Source organism: Ascaphus truei, chromosome 2 (assembly GCF_040206685.1).
Source record: "Ascaphus truei isolate aAscTru1 chromosome 2, aAscTru1.hap1, whole genome shotgun sequence".
Taxonomy (NCBI): Eukaryota; Metazoa; Chordata; class Amphibia; order Anura; family Ascaphidae; genus Ascaphus; species Ascaphus truei.
The window spans coordinates 173,914,740-173,934,741 of NC_134484.1; the positions used below are offsets into that span (position 1 = coordinate 173,914,740).

The 20,002-nt window shown below is 38.0% G+C and overlaps 1 protein-coding gene across 2 annotated transcripts; it reads right to left on the reverse strand.

The window, feature by feature from the left end:
- Positions 1-1,420: 1,420 nt before the first annotated feature.
- Positions 1,421-17,920, reverse strand: NRSN1 (neurensin 1). 2 transcript variants are annotated; one of them, XM_075585597.1, is made up of 3 exons: positions 17,689-17,920; positions 10,592-10,789; positions 1,421-5,183 (listed from the first exon to the last, which is right to left on the reverse strand). In XM_075585597.1, the coding sequence occupies exons 2-3, from the start codon at positions 10,778-10,780 to the stop codon at positions 4,785-4,787; spliced, it is 588 nt and encodes a 195-aa protein (XP_075441712.1). In that variant the 5' UTR covers positions 10,781-10,789; positions 17,689-17,920; the 3' UTR covers positions 1,421-4,784. The 2 variants fall into 2 exon arrangements, with proteins under 2 accessions (XP_075441712.1, XP_075441713.1); XM_075585598.1 differs by lacking the exon at positions 17,689-17,920 and adding an exon at positions 17,004-17,148.
- Between the last annotated feature and the right edge of the window lie 2,082 nt (positions 17,921-20,002).

Genomic DNA, 20,002 nt, shown 5'->3' on the forward strand with positions numbered 1-20,002 from the left:
GTTTAGTTAGGGGAGAGTGTAACCCCCACCCCTCAATTGGGTAACCATATTGCTGAGGAGTTAATAGTGTGTTACCATGGGAATACTGATGTCAGAAGGGATATAAAAGATAGGGGGATGGGTCTTGAAGTCTGTTTCCCGAAGGTCAAGAGGAGAGGAGCTTCGGGTAGAGTAGATGGGAATGTTCATGAAGTAATAGCACAGACAGGCTCTCCTGCTTTATTATGTTGTAGATAGGGACAGTACCCATCTAAGTTGGTATCCGAGAAGGCTAATGGAGTCCAACATATGTACAAGATAGGAAGACGGCATGCAACAAAGCGCCTCAGGAAAGAGGGATCCTGTGTGTCAGTGGATCTTCTCTATCTGCAGATCCGCATTAATAATCCTCTCAAGTCTGTATGGAAATGGCAGTTCCCAAACAGGTCAAAAGTAATGTGGTCACTTGCAAAGAACCCGCCATGATTCCTGTATGGGCCCTGTAATAATGATAATGATTAGCAACCAAGAAGGGCCAGGTCCCACATCAGTGGAGAAACCAAGTAATTGCACCTGTATTTGAGCATTAAGAGTGGATACTAATGGAAGCACCGTATTTATGTACGTCTGTTATAAAACCAGTACAAAGTTGTCATTTGCGTGTGAGTGGTTCCCGTGCCTGGGCACACAAATAAAAGACTGTTGTATTACAAAAGTTCCTGGGGCCCATTGTATTCCATTCCTGCTACTTCATCGCCCAGCCACCTGAATCCAGCACCCTGAGTCAAGGCAACCCATACTGAGGAGCCAAATACAAACACTGATGTAATCTCCCTAAAAGTATGGCAGGGGGGGGGGGTTACATTTACAAAGCAGCTGTCGGAAAGCATAACAGTGAAATGCACAAGAAATGCCATGTGTCGTCCTATACACACCGATTTAGTTAGGGAATAAAAAAAATGTTGCAGCCATTCCAATGCTCCATTAGTATGGCTTTAAAAATATAACAATATAAATATTTTTCAAAATACTTCACGTATTTTTTCATTTAAAAAAACAAACCCTACGGGAAAATGTCACCATGAAATGTTATCAGAATTAGAAAGTAAGGGCAAGATCCTTTGTTTGCTATAATAGTCAGAAATGGTAATATGGTGGTGTTAGCCAAATAGATAAGTCTGTGTTCAAAGTGAACAACTCATAAGTATATACTAAACCTTTGCACATTGAGAGAACTAACATAGGTTTCTCCAAACAAATACTGTATTCATACATATGCTGTATAGACACACACACACACACACACACACACACACACACACACACACACACACACACACACACACACACACACACACACACACACACACACACACACACACACACACACACACACACACACACACACACACACACTGTAGGTTAAAGAATTTCAAACAAGTTAACATTGCTTAGTAATCCTTTATTTCAGGCAATAAAGATGGCAGCTACAAATCATGTGAACCTCTACAGCAAACATTGGGTACATCTCATTTTTTTTCTCATTTATGTTGCAGCTGGACAAGGACTCTTCAATCTGTCCTGACATCATGAAACCTGCTTCAGAGAACATTTCACAATTTAGGGAGATATGTAAAATCAAGCTTGTCCACTAGATCATTGGTTCTTTTGTTATTCAAGTTTACAATTAACATCTATGTCCATGATTTTTATAGCCAATGGAGGCGGCGTATAAACATTATTCAGTGTCTGCAGGTGAATTATCTGACAACTAGTCTACTGCTATTGTAGCTACGTTCATGTCGAATGACAGATAAAAGCTAATTAAAAATATATATTGAACTTTGAAAGAAAACAGACACAAAAATAGTATAACTACAGTAAAATTGTGTCCCACGCCTACCCAATAAAATAAAAATATATAGTCGAATTCGGTAGTTGATTTGAAAGTCATGATTTTGATAATATTTTTGGACAAGTTTTAACAGTGACGATGGAGGTCATGTTTGGTTGATCACTTCCTTTGACAAAAGTGTAATGTTGTAATTCTTCAATAAAATAACCTACAGTATATTATGTAAAGGGGTTAAGTACTATGGCTATAAAAATATAACAATCACATTTATACATTTCGTTTATTAAAAGGTCAACATAAGTATTACAGTAAGTGTAGATTTTACTGCACTGTTGGAAATGGGATACAAGGGAGCAGTACAAAAACATTTATTATTACTTATTTTTATACATATACTTCACATATGGCAGCACGTTTTCCAAAAATTATACATAGTATGGGTTTGTACCTTTGCATATTTGTTTTAACTTTTTCTTAATTGTTTTAATTTTCCTAATGGGAAACACAACAAATTTAATTTAAAGTCCCTTTGTAAATATGGCACTAAGGGGGTATACCTGGCTGGAAAGTTGGGCGAATAGTAAACTGCATTAGAACTTTCAGCTACAAGCCAAGAATTTGTTTAGACTGCAACCCGCCATACACTCCCATGTACAGATAGTTAAATATGTGCAAATGTCTGAAACGTTCCCAGAAATCACCAAATGTGAACATCTTACTTAAAGAGCACTTTAACACCAAGTTTTGCAAATATTTAGTGAAAATAGTAGCTGAATATTTGTGAACATACAGGTGAAATTTGGTCAGCTTTGAAAAATTATAGATGCAGCAGAGGTTATTGCCCGTTAATGCAATGCGTTGTGTGAAAACAATGGTTAAGGACATAACACATGTTATTTTGTGCGTAAATGGGGGTTATAATCTCTGCTACATCCTTGTTCGCATTAATAAATTGAGTAGTATTGAATTGAGTAGTATTCTTCTTTGAATTCTACAAAACAAACAGCCTTTGCTCAGAACATTTCAAGAATTCTGCTGAATTTGCAAATTGCTTAAAAAAAGATGAATGAAGAAAGCTGGGACTGGTTTGCACATCTCTACTCACGTTTAAAATTTCATAAAGGACATTGAATTTAAGGGGAAACTTTCAACGTAGCTTTAAGTATGCTGTTTATTTTAGTACAGTTGTTTTCGCATTTGCTTCACTAGATGATGGATACTGTAGAAGTCGAAAACTAGTATATTTTCATTAATGCACGTGAGGTCATTTTGCCCCAGAGCAAAAGCTTTCATGAAACAACCTTTTCAGCAGTACACGACTGAACTATTGTGACAGGAAATTAAAGTTACTGTCTAAAAAAATTAGTACTTTAGATTATATTTTCTGTTTCAGTAGCTTCCCGTTTATTCACTGACGTATTGCAGTTACAGGGGAAGAGATGAAAATGTTGCATTTTGCACATCATTAAACAATGAAGTGCACAGCATCTGCATTGGTTGATGGACTGTGATGAAGTGCAGATTTTTGCTGCGACTGTAAACTATTGAGTGTCTAATGATATACTGTAAGCACTCATTTTCATAAGTAACAGTAGTTATAGCAAATGAGGCTAAAATAATCATTTTTGTGAGTAGTTGACTCACATGGAGTGACCTGGGTGATTTAAAGGTTTTTTTTTATATATATCTTTTGAATTCCAGTGTGGTATTCTTTAAGATGATCTACTTTTTGGTCTACTGCCTCATGAAGTAGCAGTTGACCTTGAACAGAAATAACCACAATGGTTGCTGTTTACTTCCGGTAATCAGTGATGTAATCCATGAGGCTTAAGCATGCTATAGGCTTACAGGAAGTAGTCCAGTGGTCATGTCTCCATTTTCTATTTTTTTAGGACTTTTAATACTCTTAAAACTCTACTTCTTTTATATAAAAATACTGCATTAGTATTACTTTATCAAAAATCTGAAGGGGTATAAAGCTGCCTTTTAAACGTTAAGCTTTAGTCCCTCACTGATTATTTAGAAGTCTAAAATCTGCAAATATTAGGATGGCATTTAGCACAATGGTGTGCACCAGTATTCCTTGAGCTTTGACAACTGTTTGAAGCAATGAAGTAACAACCAAATATGCATTATAAGCTACAGAAATGATACAATACAATATGGGGGTCAACTCTCTAAATTCCAGTCCAAGAAAAATGACATAATACTGTTTGTAATTTCTTGAGTAATGTTTAAAATGGCTATCTCCTTGATGTTTCTGCCCATTGTAAACCTAGATTTTAGTCTCACCTGCTGTATCTGGTTGCTGCATGATTGTGCAACGGAACACTCATCAAATGGGACAGAATGCTACAGAAGCAAATGTCAAGATTATAGTGACAACCACAAACATTACTCTGAAAACGTTAACAATGAAGTGAAAAAGAAAAAAATGAAGTGAACGTGTAAAAATCTATCAACACGTTTGTGAGAGCGAATTTACATTTAACAATACAAAGTCAAACCACACAGTCAAAGTCCTCACAATGATATTTTTAAGATGTGCGTCACTTTTCATAGATAATTGATATTTATTTCAAAGAATTCTTTTCTTTTCTCACTGAGTTCTGGACTTTAAGATAACATGATTTTCTAGGGATAGTAAGAAGAAAAAAAGTACAACACAAACCGCATTTGCTGTGGTTATATTAGGAACCATTTATGAGGCATACTGTACGTTACCAGCTGCATGGAATTTAGAAAGTTTACCACTTAGGCAAGGTACTGTAAGCTTCCAATAATAACACATGAGAACTCATGATCTTTTCACATTTTTGCTATTATTAACGCTATTCATATATTTTTCAACCAAGTACAGTTAGACTGTACTGCAAAATAAGACTTTCACTATAACAATCACAAAAGCTGACCTTTTCCATTTAATTGCGTTTACACTGAAGGGTAAATGTCAGGTTTCAGATGAAGGTTGAACATTTTGAACTTTTGACAAAGTGACAGGTATCTTTGATTCTCCTGGAGCTGGGGCCTTTGTCACGGGGTGTACATGAGCTTTTAGGTCTGCTATTCTCTCTTTAAATTTTTGTTGAAGATACTTTTCTTCTTTGGAGTAACTTTTAGCAAAGGCAGACATCAAGAGACAGGCTGCCAATGTAGTTCCTCCAATGCAAAACAAAATGGCACCTGACAACTTACAAATATCAAGTGCTCCATTAAACTGAATGGCATGGCTATCCACAACAACAAAATCATCTTCACCAAACGCTTCGATTTTGGGTGGCACCAGAAAACCAACTGCAAGTACCGTTAAACCTGTCAGCATGAGGACAGTGCCCAATATGAGTCCGACCTAAAAAGAAAGGTTGCACAATGAATTACCAGCATAATTAATAAGCAAAATATAAATGCCGTTTAAATTGGCTGATCACCTTATCTTTTTTCCTATTCGTGGGTTTGTGGAAATAAATGGTATCATGTCAATGGAATAAACAAGGTGTAACAGGAATAATTATTTAATCCTTTTCTTTGAGCCCACTAATATGTTCTAATGCTTTATGATTAAAAAAAGCAAAAGTCAACAGTTAGTTACTATAGTAAGTGATGACAAAAACAAATACAAAACATGACTGATTGATATGTATAAAATAATATTTATAGAATAGGTTTTAGGTACTTGGGTGATTTCAGTCAAAAACAATGATCCTTCAATGAGCCGCAGACTACACTGCTGATAAAGATAACATATGACGGGAAAGGAGTAATGTCCTCTGTGTGTAAATGAATGTTGATGATGTAAATACTCAAAATTATTTGCATAGTCAAATTAGCATGATAAACTTAGTCACATCTATCAACACTAGAGAAGTGCAAATGTCTTCAAATGTACTATCCAACTTTTTAATGAGTTTCTTGCATTTTGTATTTTGCTCATTTTTTTTATTACAAAATTACACTTGGAAATTTGCAAAAACACACTTAAGAAGAACATTTTCACCATCATTTTTCCAGTTTTCAACAGAATTTTAAGAAAAGGACAGCAAATGGTCGTATACCGTATAAATAGCCACGTGACCTTGCATATTGACCTTTTAATGTTTGGTAAACTTACCCATTTCAGTGAATTTCGCCTGGTAAGCGAACTTCATCAAAAAATTCTGCTCTGCATATTTGCCCCATAACAATATGTTGGGAACGAATGAAGTTAACATCTTTCTAAGTAAGTGGAAGATGGCAGCAGAACATATAGAACAAGAGCCTAAGAGCATGGTGAGTAGAATTGATTTTGGTTTTACTCATGTTTCCTATGGCTCATCATTTTTACTTGATATTTGTGTTCACTGATTTATAAAGTGATTTCAAAGGATACATTTGATGTAAAATTGGAGACAGATAGGAAACAAATTCAAGGGAAGGAACAATTTGATGCATGTCAGTGCTAATAATCTTTAAAACCAGTGAAAATGACCAAGAATCTATTAACCCTTTTCGGTCGAAGGTCGGAATGTATCAGACAAAATATTTTTCTGCTTGCGGTCCAATGTCGGATCGGAGGAGGGAGGAGAGGGGAAGAGCTGGATTGTGGCACTGGCAGCCGCACACTTCTCCCAGCAGCCGCATTGACCCCCCCAGCCCCGCACCAAAGTGCGAGTGCGCGGTGCAGGTGCGAGTGCGCGTGGTGCGAGTGCGCGCACAGGGTGCGAGAGCGCACGGTGTGCGCGCAGGGTGCGGTGCAAGTGTGCGCGGTGCGACTGTGCACGCGCAGGGTGCGGTGCGACTGTGCGCGCGCAGGGTGCGGTGCGAGTGCGCACAGTGTGTGTGCGGATCGCGCTATAACAGAGTTTAGCTATATGTGGGTTTTTTTCCCGAAAACTAAATTAGACCTGCTGGCGCACTTAGTAAAAATTAATTGGACCGCAAAGGGTTAAGTCTTCTTAATACATTTACCAACTCAGCATAATCAACAAGTGGCTCTGTAATCATGATTACAGCTATTTGAACTGGCAGTTCCATGTAGAAATATATACTATAAATAGTATAAAGTGAAAGCTCTAATAATTTAACACATTCTCTGCCATTTTGAATGGTTGTTTCATTATTAGCTTTGCAATTTTAGACTTCAAAGGCTCAATCATGATGCCCATGATGGCAATCTTCAATAGGCCACGGAGAAAAGGTCAACCACATTTCTCCAAAACAGAAAACGATTAAAATATTTTCACAGTGAGGCATTTAAAAAAATAAAATAAAACCGGAATGTTGATGTGTGGATATTGGGAGATAATAATTATTCAATAAAGCTCCAATGGATGTCGTGGTAATCGACTGAAATCTCCCCGTAATTTGAATGTGATCAGCCACTTAGGAACTTTTTAAATTATCTCTATTGGTCTAGATTCACTAGTTCCAATAAATGAACAAATTTGAGTTTTCGGTGTTTATCTAGCTTTTCTATTTACAGTGTTGATATATCAATTATATTTTTAACATGGTGTATGCAAATGAGTAATTAACGCCACATTAGTTATTAACATGCTATTTCCTAAACTCCAAATCAAGCTCTCGCCAACAAATATCGCCGATTTGTATCACCTACAGTACACCAGGCTGGAGATAGGCCTATCTTGCCTATGTATACAGTTGTGTGAAAAAGAAAGTACACCCTCTTTGAATGCTATGGTTTTACATATCAGGACATAAAAACAATCATCTGTTCCTTAGCAGGTCTTAAAATTAGGTAAATACAACCTCAGTTGAACAACAACAGATGACATATTACACTGTGTCATGATTTATTTAACAAAAATAAAGCCAAAATGGAGAAGCTATGTGTGAAAAACTAAGTACACCCTTACTGCTTCCATAGGAATTAAGATGCCAAGTAGCAGACTGGTGCTGCTAATCAAATGTCCTTGATTAATTGATTATCAGCAAGTGTGACCACCTCTATAAAAGCCGAAGTTTTAGCAGTTTGCAGGCCTGGAGCATTCAGGTGTGTGTTAACACAATGCCAAGGAGGAAAGACATCAGCAATGATCTTAGAGAAGCAATTATTGCTGCCCATCAATCTGGGAAGTGTTATAAGGCCATTTCCAAACAATTTAAAGTCCATCATTCTACAGTGAGAAAGATTATTCAAAAGTGGAAAACATTCAAGACAGTTGCCAATCTTCCCAGGAATGGACGTCCCAACAAATTCACCCCAAGGTCAGACCGTGCAATGCTCAGAGAAATTGCAAAAAACCCAAGCGTTACATCTCAGACTCTACAGGCCTCATTTAGCATGTTAAATGTTAAAGTTCATGTCAGTACAATTAGAAAAAGACTGAACAATTATGGTTTGTTTGGAAGGGTTGCCAGGAGAAAGCCTCTTCTCTCTAAAAAGAACATGGCAGCACGGCTTAGGTTTGAGTAGTTGCATCTGAACAAACAACAAGACTTCTGGAACAATTTCCTTTGGACATACGAGACCAAAGTGGAGAAGTTTGGCCATAATGCACAGCGCCACGTTTGGTGAAAACCAAACACAACATATCAGCACAAACACCTCACACCAACTGTCAAGTACGGTGGTGGAGGGGTGATGATTTGGGCTTATTTTGCAGCCACAGGACATGGGAACCTTGCAGTCATTGAGTCGACCATGGACTCCTCTATATACCAACGTATTCTAGAGTCAAATGTGAGGCCATCTGTCCGACAGCTAAAGCTTGGCCGAAATTGGGTCATGCAACAGGACAATGATCCCAAGCACACCAGCAAATCTACAACACAATGGCTGAAAAAGAAAAGAATCAAGGTGTTGCAATGGCCCAGTCAAAGTCCAGACATCAACCCGACTGAAATGCTGTGGCTGGACCTTAAGAGAGCTGTGCATAAACAAATGCTCACAAACCTCAATGAAGTGAAGTAACGTTGTAAAGAAGAATGGGCCAAAATTCCTCCACAACGATATGAGAGACTGATAAAGTCATACAGAAAACGATTACTTCAAGTTATTGCAGCTTAAGGTGGTTCTACAAGCTATTGAATCATAAGGTGTACTTAGTTTTTCACATGGCTTCTCCATTTTGGCTTTATTTTTGTTAAATAAATCATGACACGGTGTAATATGTCATGTGTTGTTGTTCATCTGAGGTTTTATTTACCTAATTTGTAGACCTTCTAAGGAACAGATGATTGTTATTATGTCCTGATATGTAAAACCATAGAATTCAAAGAGGGTGTACTTTCTTTTTCACACAACTGTAGAATGGTCACTACAGTATATACATAGGCAAGTTTAGACTAGCCAACATAGAATCAGTGATTGAAGTACAACTTTTAATTACTTTTGAAGTTTCCTAATATGAAGATAATGAAGAAAATATTAAAGTAATACACCAAGAGGATTATTCTTCTATTAAAAGAGGAGCATGGAGCTCTATTAAAGTTGAGGATTGGTCGTTGGGGAACATGGATGTCATGAGATTAGAGAGGGCGATCTGGTTTTGTATTAGGAGGGAGTGGTTCAGTGAGTAAAGACACTGACTTGCACAGAGAGTTTAGAGCAGGGGAGCCTGGTTCAATTCCCAGTGTCGGCTCCTTGTGACCTTGGGCAAGTCACTTTATCTCCCTGTGCCTTAAGCACCAAAATCATAGATTCTAAGCTCACGGGGCAGGGACTTGTGCCTGCAAAATGTCTCTGTAAAGCACTACATAAAACTAGCAGCGCTATACAAGAACATGCTATTATTATTATAACATGTTGTAGGCCGCCTTTGTTTTTTAATAGCATTTGGGCGTTTAAATTTTTTTTTTATTATTGGGCAATCAATTAGTGAAGTTTTATTTTAAATTTCTTTATGTTTTTTGGCAGTGGCCTAGTTGTGATGGCCTAAGTAGTCTCATTGGCACTGAAGTGGTTAAGGACCACTTGATTTATATTGTAATGATTGTTTTAAATGTGGTTACGTTTGTTATATTATGTTCAGTGACCTACAGTATTATTAGCCAGCTTTGGCCAATAGGGTTGGTTGTAAGTCATTCCCAGAAGGAGGAGTTATTAAGTGTGTTATGGTGCAGTGGGTGGAGTTTGTTAGGGTTGGAATGAGGGTAGGTGCCCTAGAGAGGGTATATACTGGTTTGCCCCCTCTAGTGGTGGGGCATGGCATTAATCCTTTGTTTGCTATAGATATTAGTAAGACCTTGACAAGTAATGCCTTACAAGTCTTTTTGGCATGCAGGGTGTGTAATTTTTCTAGTGGTAGGGTGTTTATTCTGTATTTTAACCCCTTTGAGTCTATGCCATTATCCTTTAGGACTTTACCATCCTTGATGCTCTAGGCCTAGGGATATCTACTTACACAAAATTGCTGTGGTAAAATAAAGTTAGGGTAAGACTGGGTGAAGCAGAAGCATTGTGTGCTTTGTACAAAAATAAATGTACAGTATGTGTGAATCACTTTACAGAAAAGTAGCTGACAAGTTTAGCAAGCAAAATGAAATAATATACTGACACAGTGTCTTTTAGTTCTGCTTAATAAAACCAGTTAGTGATCTAGTTTATTCCAAAGCCAAATTTGTTGATTTATGTTTCCTTCCTTGAGTTGGTAGGAAGTACTGTAAGAAGACTTTACTGATGCACAATATGTCTGATCTGTGACTGGATCAAACTGATAGATTAACAGCCATTATTTTACTAAACAGTGATAAAGCATCAGGACCACCAAAACCTCATAGACTTTGAGTAACTAAACGTAATTAAACGTATTTATGTACCTTCCAGAAAGCAGAGCTCCACCTGCTAGGCGATCTCTGAATCTGAAAATCATCATCATATTCCCAGATTGAAGCTGTGCAGTCCTCATAAAACTGGTGCAGGTAGGACCGAACTCCATAACGATGGTATCCTCCTTCAGGAGTATTTTGAGGTTGTTTGGACCCACAGATATCAGCACACGAACTCATTCTTATGAACTGAAATTATATGAATCACCAAAATGTCACAAAAGCACTAATAAATAATACCATGGCTCTTCAGTTACAGGTTATCCAAAGATTAAATACTTGTTGATCTAAACAAATGAGTGAACACACTAACTGGTAAACTTTACAAAGACTCTTTTGTAGATATTGATACCTCATAATGGATGAACATGACAAATCTAAGATACATTTTATATGGTTCATGGTTTTTGATAACCTGCAGTCACATCTGAAGACGAGATCTGTGAAAGTCTGAAAAGCTCATGCACTACAGTACATCTGCATAGTAAAGAAGAGCTCTGCAATTTACAACACAACATTTGTGTCTCTAACTTTATTGCTACCATTTGACTTGCTGATCCCATTCTCTTGAACTATATTTTTGTTAACTTCATGCTATTTTTAATTTTTGATATACCAAAGGGCTGTTAAACTGCGACAGTGCTGATTGCTGCACTATTGCACGGCAATTCCCAGTGACTTCAATGGAAGTTTCTATGCGACAGTGCCTCGATCCGCACTATCACTGTGTGAGGCATAATACCACAAGTCCCCCAAAAATTGAGTCAGTGGAATAGTTTCAATGGCTTCACAGATGATTATGGAAATCAGAAATGAAACGCTAAAGTTGAAAACTTGCAATATGTCACCAAGAAATAAGTTAAAAAAAAAAAATCATAATGCTGGTATACTGTAATAATTAGTAATACTGGGAAATGATAACATTGTATATAGTGTTGGCCACTAATTTTTAAGGCACAGCAAATGCCTGAAACAAATATCAGAAAGAAATAGTAGGGGAACCCCTGCTGCAGCCTCTTGCGGTGAAAAAATGATATGAACGGTGCTTGGGTGTAAACTGTAGAATATGAAGGAGAGAAGGAACCCAATATAGCACTCAGGTTCACACTCTGGTGGTGAGTGAATGATTTAAAAACATAATCTTTATTAAACAACAATTATAAAATATTGGTCGAACGACGTACTAAGGGTGGGTTGATCCTAAATAAAGAACACCATATTGGCTCTGGATCAAAATAATTAGTGTGTGCCAGATGATTTTAATAAACCACTGGTACTGAGTTCGCACAGTATTCATGAGGAGGCAGTCCTGATCTGCGCGTGCACTCAGTATACACGTGCACGCGCAGATCAGGACTGCCTCCTCATGATTCTCAGAGACCGCGAGTTAATGCGGTAGTCTGCGAGTGCGTTTTAATACAGGACAAAAGTGCCCCGACGGTCACTCTTAGCCTCCTGAAGGTGTTTATAGGGATAGTGTTCCGGCATAACAGTACTGAGGGAACGTACCTTCAGCATACTGCAGCTGCCCTGCAGTGTTGGGGTGCTGCATACCATCCGTGAGGTTCCTTCAGCTTCAATAAAAATCACTCTGTTTATTGTGAGTCACCAGCCTGCCCCCCATCATCAGCGTCTCCCAGATTGGGATACTGACCCTTATGACCTTAGTCAGGATACTTACCTCTGACTCCTACCACGCTGGTATATATAGGTCCACACACCCCTGAAGTATAGCACGCAGAGGGTTAACCTTAGGTCATTCTGACACTGATAGGGGCACACACACTTCTCCATTGAGGAGCTTAGCTGATTGCACTATACTACCACTGATATACATAGTGTATTTGTTTTTTATGTCTATCAGTTAGGTCACGCTTACCATTAAGTACCTTATATATTATATCTCTGTGACCTGCAATCTCAGTACTTACCCGGACACACCTGGAATAATCACCTACCACACAGGTCCGCATCAGGAATACTGTGCGAACTCAGTACCAGTGGTTTATTAAAATCATCTGGCACACACTAATTATTTTGATCCAGAGCCAATATGGTGTTCTTTATTTAGGATCAACCCACCCTTAGTACGTCGTTCGACCAATATTTTATAATTGTTGTTTAATAAAGATTATGTTTTTAAATCATTCACTCACCACCAGAGTGTGAACCTGAGTGCTATATTGGGTTCCTTCTCTCCTTCATATTCTACTGAAACAAATATCATACAACATAATAGTTACAGTACAATATAATTTGGTTATCCCACTTAAAAGATAGTGCCACTACCAGTAGTTACACCCATTTTCTGAGCTCCTGTCTGTTGTGGTGGTGATAAAAAAAAAATGGGCTAAACAGGTGTCATTGTTACCTAATTAGTAAAGCAAAAGTAGAGACATGACCCGCATTTTTTCAAGGCTTTTATGCATAGACGTATCAATTACTGAAATATTAAAATGTATTTTATACTGTAGTTGTAGGGCTTATTTAGTTTATTCCAGGGCAGAGAAAGAATTACAAGGGTTAGATAAATTAACTTAAGTGAAATGTTTGCTTTTTCTTTTAATCTTTTCAGACTTCTACAGTATGTTACAACTATCCAGGATAACAATTGCTACAGAATAATCAGAAATAGCATATGCCACGCATATTGTAATGGCTACTAAATTAGCATATGCTAACCTTTGTAACGCATTACATGTGATAACATAGATTAATCTAATGTTCTAACTGTCTTGTATTTTATTAAGTGGGTTATAGTAAGTCTAGGAAAAACAGCAGTGGCTGCATTACAGGGAAAATACACCTTATCAACCTAGCACCCACAGTTCTTAATTTGGGTTTGGTGTTATGGTACTGCTCATCAGCCCACTGATCCAAGCTAATCAGTAAGGTTAGTGAGAAAGCTGTAAGGGCGGTAGCCATACAGTCTGATGCTACATCAAAAACTCTTTATATTCATTGTTATTTTCTCTTTCCTGACAGAGGTGTGATAAAGCTGTGTTTTATCTGAACCTGGCTTGATCCATTATTCGTACCTGTTTCTGAGAGATGGCAGAATACTGTATGAACTAGAAAACCATGCTCTTAACAGCCAATATTTAACATCTATACCATTTTATTTCAAACACAAATTCACAAACATGTAAAACTCAAAATCTACAAAATAAAATCACAAAGCATCCATCGAAGAATTATCTAGCAATAATAAAAAAACTAAATTCCAACAGAAGAAAAGACAACCATAAAAATCATACAAGTAAAATCTCAGTCTTACTAAAATAAGCAACACACACACACACACACACACACACACACACACACACACACACACACACACACACACACACACACACACACACACACACACACACACACACACACACACACACACACACACACACACACACACACACACACACACACACTGTATATACATATTTGTTATCAATGGATGTGAACCCTTTAAATTAATATTACAACGAAGATGGCATGGAATGCATGTGGTAGAAAGAAGATAGTATTTTAACGGAACCTTCCACTGCGTCTCAAGAGGAAAGTGTTTGACCGGTGAATCCTGCCTGTGCTTTCATATGGATGTGAAATAACGTAAATAATGTAACGTTAAGTGAGAATGACATGAAACTGATATCCAAATCAGACCTTACTCTAACATTATATATTCACAAATGTCCATTAAATTTCTGTGGGGACTTAACCTTAAGTTAGTTAGGTCATACCTAAACCTGGCGTTACTCACATCCAGACCCAGAAAAGGGCTTTTACGGGGCTTGGATGGGTGTAACGCAACAATTAAGCATGAGTTAACTAACATTGTGCTATTTACCGTTTCTCTCCTCTCTTTCTTAACTTGAGTTAAACACCTATTTCAGGATTTGTATCAGAGTAACCAAAACATACTTCACACAATGTTATGCTACAATAACATTGTCTGTGCTAATAAGATGTACCATAGTTTGGATTTTTTTTTGCATATACCCCTTTCTCTAAAAATAATGTAGTATTGTTAAAAAAATAATAATAATAAAAAAAAATATATATATATATAAAATATATATTAAAAAGGTAGTACTAGGGGTGTGGATATCAAATGTAATGGGACGCTACTCTCTAATAGCATCACCGTTTAACCACTGAACCAAGTTGGTATAAAATAGTGTGTGTAGGACAAGATCACTGCCATTGGAAATATTTAATTAGTGCTTTTTATACTTCTGGCTAGACCATCCAATCCATCCTTTGGTACGCCACTTTTGGGGGATATGCAAGCATGACTATCCAGTTTTCCTACTCCCTTGTTTTTACCATAGCACTATTCAGCATTAGCAATATTAATACAGATCTTAATACAGATACACAACTTACACTTTTGTTGTTTTTAATTCTGGGGGTGTTGGTATAGCTGTGGTAAAGACTCACTCAACTTTCACAGGACACACAGTATGAGAAAATAAAAATCTCTCCACAATAATTTAGTTGCAAAAATCTGCCCTATATAGGCTAAATGTTTCAGGAGCTTGCTGCTCCCTTCGTCTGATAACCTGCACATTGCAAATGGAGCAGTAAGCTCTTGAAACATTGTTCTTGTGTGCTATTTACTTTTTATTTTTCATACCATTCAGTATTAGGCATTAATGCCAGTCAACTCAATAGCCCCATTTTACCCACCTCTGAGATTTCTTTTGCACATCTGCATTAAGGTTTGACAAAAATGCACAGCTCGTTATATAAACGTATACCTCATACAATCAAAAAGCATTGAAAACTTCATGCGTTTGATGAGTGCTTTATATATAAGCTGCTAAGTGCGACTGATGCTTTAAACCATATATTGACTCAATTATTCAAATTTATTTCTTTATATAACTACTGCCAAAAGGTTTTATGTCTTGTGTTACTGTATATAAGGTAAAAAAAAAAAAATGCTAGATCATTTAATTATGCAACCACATGTTGTTCTGATATTTCTAAACAACTAGTCTTTCTGCAGAAAATACTAGTACTTATTAGCATAAAAAATATACTATGGTCATAGCGTCTACTTATATTGTGGGAAATATGTGTAAAAATAAACACATGGTAATATTGAAAAGCAGAAAATGAGAAATGTGGCAAAGCAGAGAGAGTTGCTAAAGCAAATCTGCAAGGAGGAAGTGGTGGGAGGAAAGCTAACATTTATGTCACTCCTCCCCCAAGAGCCAGTCATGCAACTACACATACACATTCAGTACTGACAATTGTGCTCATAGCAACCAGAAGCTGTATTCTGAAATCTCCATTGGGCACATAAAATGAAACAGACAAATAAGGTTAGGAATTAAGTCGGGATTCCTTACCAAAAAAAAAGGCAATTACCAAAGCAGATTTTCCAAGGTAATAGAATTTGGTTCTGGGAAATAAGAGTATGACTTTTGCATAGCAAAATTACAGAATAAGGTCTTTAAAATATGCATGTGCACCATGGCTAATCCTCATGCAAATGTAGTTACCATGGAAAAAAGCTCCACAGTATGTTTATTTTGAGCATTTAAAAAACAGAAGGGGTATAGCAGTAGGGATTTTGCATTACATAAGAAATTAGAAGCATAGTAGCAAATATACATTCAAGAGAAAGAAGTACTGTATGTGGTACAGCCAATTTGTAATTTCAAGGAATTGTTCACGTTCAGATCCTCTGCATTTTTCTCTGGAATTAAAAATGAAATATATTCATGTTTGAACAGCACAAGCTTCTGAACTTTAGTGAAAATATGTATTACAATATGTTTGCATATCTGCTTTATAATGAAAAGTTTACACAACAAATATGGCAAAAAAATTTTTTTAGGAAGGATCTAAAATGTAATTGAATTACTCTTTTCATGTCATAATTGAGAAGAACATTTTGTTAAATGTATATTTGCCAAACTAAAAAGGCACAATTCATCTGCCCTTTCTCTCATTCCACAAAGATCCCTCTGCTCTTGATGAAGCACATCCCTAAAATAACACTTTAATCTTCTCTGAATAGGGTAAAAAAAACAGTGCTTTGAAAGATACCTAAAGGTACTTCACTAGTAAAATAATTGTGAAAGTCATATCGAAGGGCAAATCACCCTCACTCATAGGGACTGGAGCTATGGCTTAGGGGGTGGGGGAGGTGGAAAGGATGCTGCAGCCACCCTTTGAGTTTATACATTTTTACATGATGGTAATGTATGCATGTTACTTATTTAGTATGTACAGCACCCCCACCAAAAAAAAACGTAGTTCCTGCACTCCTGCCCTCACCATCATCTTACTGTATTAAAAGAAAACAGGAACTATGCCTCTGTGAGCAGTACCGTCGTCTGAAAAAAAAACATGTAAATATAGCACAGCCCAGCTACAGGAAACGGTCTACCTTTCTCTGTACATCTGTGAGTGTGTGGGAGGAAGTGTCCTTTCCCCCTCCATGCCCTTCACTTGTGTCCTGTTGCTTCACAGAGCGCTCTCCATAGTGCTGAAATCAATTCCAAGCTGCACAGCACGTAACTAGTGACGCCACTACTCCCCCATCTGTTTATCCATCAATGTCCTTAGCTCACTAAGGGCACATACTCATCACATGTTTATCAAGCGTATTTTCCATATTACACTTAATTCAGATTTCCCTCTTAACAGAGTGTCAAGTTTTAAAAATCCGTTTCCAGAGCATACAAAATACATCTGCACTTTTTAAACGTGTGCCTTCTACCTTACATCTAGCTTTTACACTGACACCCATACAGTAGCTTTAGCAAGTTATTGCCACAATATATTTCGTACTGTAAATGCATAAACAACGCACTGTCAATGCACTTACGGTCTAATAAGCAATACATCCTTCTGTGTTACTCTTCCTTTACAGACAATTTTGCAATCCATTTTAATGTAGCTGGGAGGGCAGAGCATTCTGTTTGCACTCAGCTCTTCCATGCTCTGCCTATGTCTGATTGAAGCTCTCAATTTGTGTGTGCGCATCACTATGCATAACTAAGGTCTGCGAGAAGCAGCAACGGAAAGCCCGTTGTGTTGTGTTTAATGGTGCTAGAGTGGGGTTTCTTTACCTTTCCCGATTCCCTGCTTTGCCGGCTGAGCTGTGCTGCTATCTGCAGATCTCTCCTCTTTCGGGTCCCATGACTCTGAGCCTCCCCAGCCTCAGACACCAAGTATTATTCCCCCAGTCCAGGAGCCGCGTCCCCGTGCCTGCGCACTGAGATACAGGCCGGCTCCAGCGTAGGAGGAGCAGCAGCAGCAGATACACTTTTGTGCTCTCAACACTATCGGTCCCGGCATGATGTGCAGCTCAAAACATCACACATCCACAGCCACGGGGGCTGGGGTGCGTGGGGTGCTACCAGCCCCCATCCCTGAGTATATATATATTATTATTATGATGATGTATATATGTTACTGATTATGTATATACAGCACCCCTACCCCCAAATAATTGTTTCAGCATTACTGTCTACAGAATACAGTAGCTGTGGCTCAACTCTAAGCACATACCACAGAATGTTATTTTTTATTTGCATGTGCACTGATTTACTTGGAAATAAACTTCATGGCAGTACTAACTATTTCATAATTGTTGTGAATACTGCAGGCGGAAATGGGCATCCATCACGTAAAAAATAATAATCGCATTTCAATTCCTTGAAATGTATTTACAACCGTTTTGTAATTCTAAATCCACGACACACTTCAGAAGAATGCTTGTCACTTTCATGCTAAACACAGAAATAGAATGTCATAGTTCACGTAATAGGTTACTAAGAATGAATTACTCCAGTATGAGGGGCACCACCCCACTGTCTATATTTCAAACGAAATGCTAATCAGCCAATCCGGGTCATCCCAATTGCGGAGTGGGACATTTGGTCATGGCCGTCCTGCCACGATAACGTCCCCGCCAGCTTTTGCCTCAGTGGGGCCTTCCGCCACAGCCGACCACCTGCTGGAGCCTGCACCTTCGGCCGCTTCTACAACAAGGTAACTTTTAGGGGGTTAACTGTAGGGGTTTTATCAGTTAGGGTAAGGGTTTAGGGTAAAGGGTTTTAGTGTGAGGGGTTAAGGATTTTAGGGTAGGTGGTAGTGTTACTATAAGGGGTTAACATCGGGGGATTTAAGATAAGGGCTAAGGTTAGTGACTTACTGTACCTATGAGGCCATGACCAAATATCCTAGACTGTCCCCATTGCTTTTTGAAGGTGCTGACTCACATACATAGACTAAGATGGATTTTGTTTCTATGCATTACCTCTACTTTTGTTATTTTTGTCATGTGGATCATCTGTTTCAATGGAAAATCCCATACTATTTCCAGTTTTGGAGGTATATTGATTTTAAAAGAGTTTTGTAGGGTCCCTTAAAAATGGGCAGTACTAGATTATCTAAAAATGTCTTTGTAGCTCAGCCTGTGTGGGGTTTGTAATTTGACTTTAATTACACCAGCACAAGTTTAAACTAAAACCCCTAAAAGAAATCATAGCAATGATTAAAACAAAGGCGGCAATACCCGTAAACACAGAAGCCAGGACACTATCAAAGAATAATCCCACAAACAGACAAACTTCTTCCATAAAAAGTAACCATTTATTCCATATTACTGAAATATGATTGGGGCCGAGGTCCTCAGAAACAAAGTGTTATAATAAAAATAACAAATGTATTCAAATGCAATTTATAAAAACATACACGTGTTCCACCTGAACCTTGGTACAGCTAAACCATATATATGGCAAACAAGCCTCTAGAAATCCCTTAGAAGTTCAATGTTCAGAATAATAGAAAAATGTGGAGTGGAAAAAACAGGGTACATTTGTCACCGGAGACCAGGACTAATACCAGTAATAAATATCGCCAGACAGAAACACAAGAGTTTATAAAATGTATTTATTGGAAAAGAATATCCACACCAATACATATACACAATACACATACCCAACTGGGGAAACAGGGGATATCCTGCAGGCCAAAGTTGCAGGGACCTCCTTGCAGAGATATCGCCTGTTTCCCCTTCCTTGTAATGTCCTCAGGGCTCCAGGCCTGACACCAGCACAGGAGTGGACACTGCAGCTTCTCTCTGGCTCTGAACTGAGCTGTACAGCTCAAAAGCTAGCTAGGGGTCTCCCTCCCCACATGTTTATACCCTTAACCCACCAGGTTGCAACATTTAGGGCCAGGTACTGGCTAGGTGCACAGGCCCTGATTGGTGGGTAGGAATGCAACACTACCAAGAGCAACATAAAAGAGTAACATGGAAAGGTTGCATACTGTACAATGTTTGCAACTTTCCAACTGAAACACAGTTAACCCCTGGTCCCTGAACTGCTGGAATTAGGCAAAATACATAACATACACAGGGCTTGACAAATTACC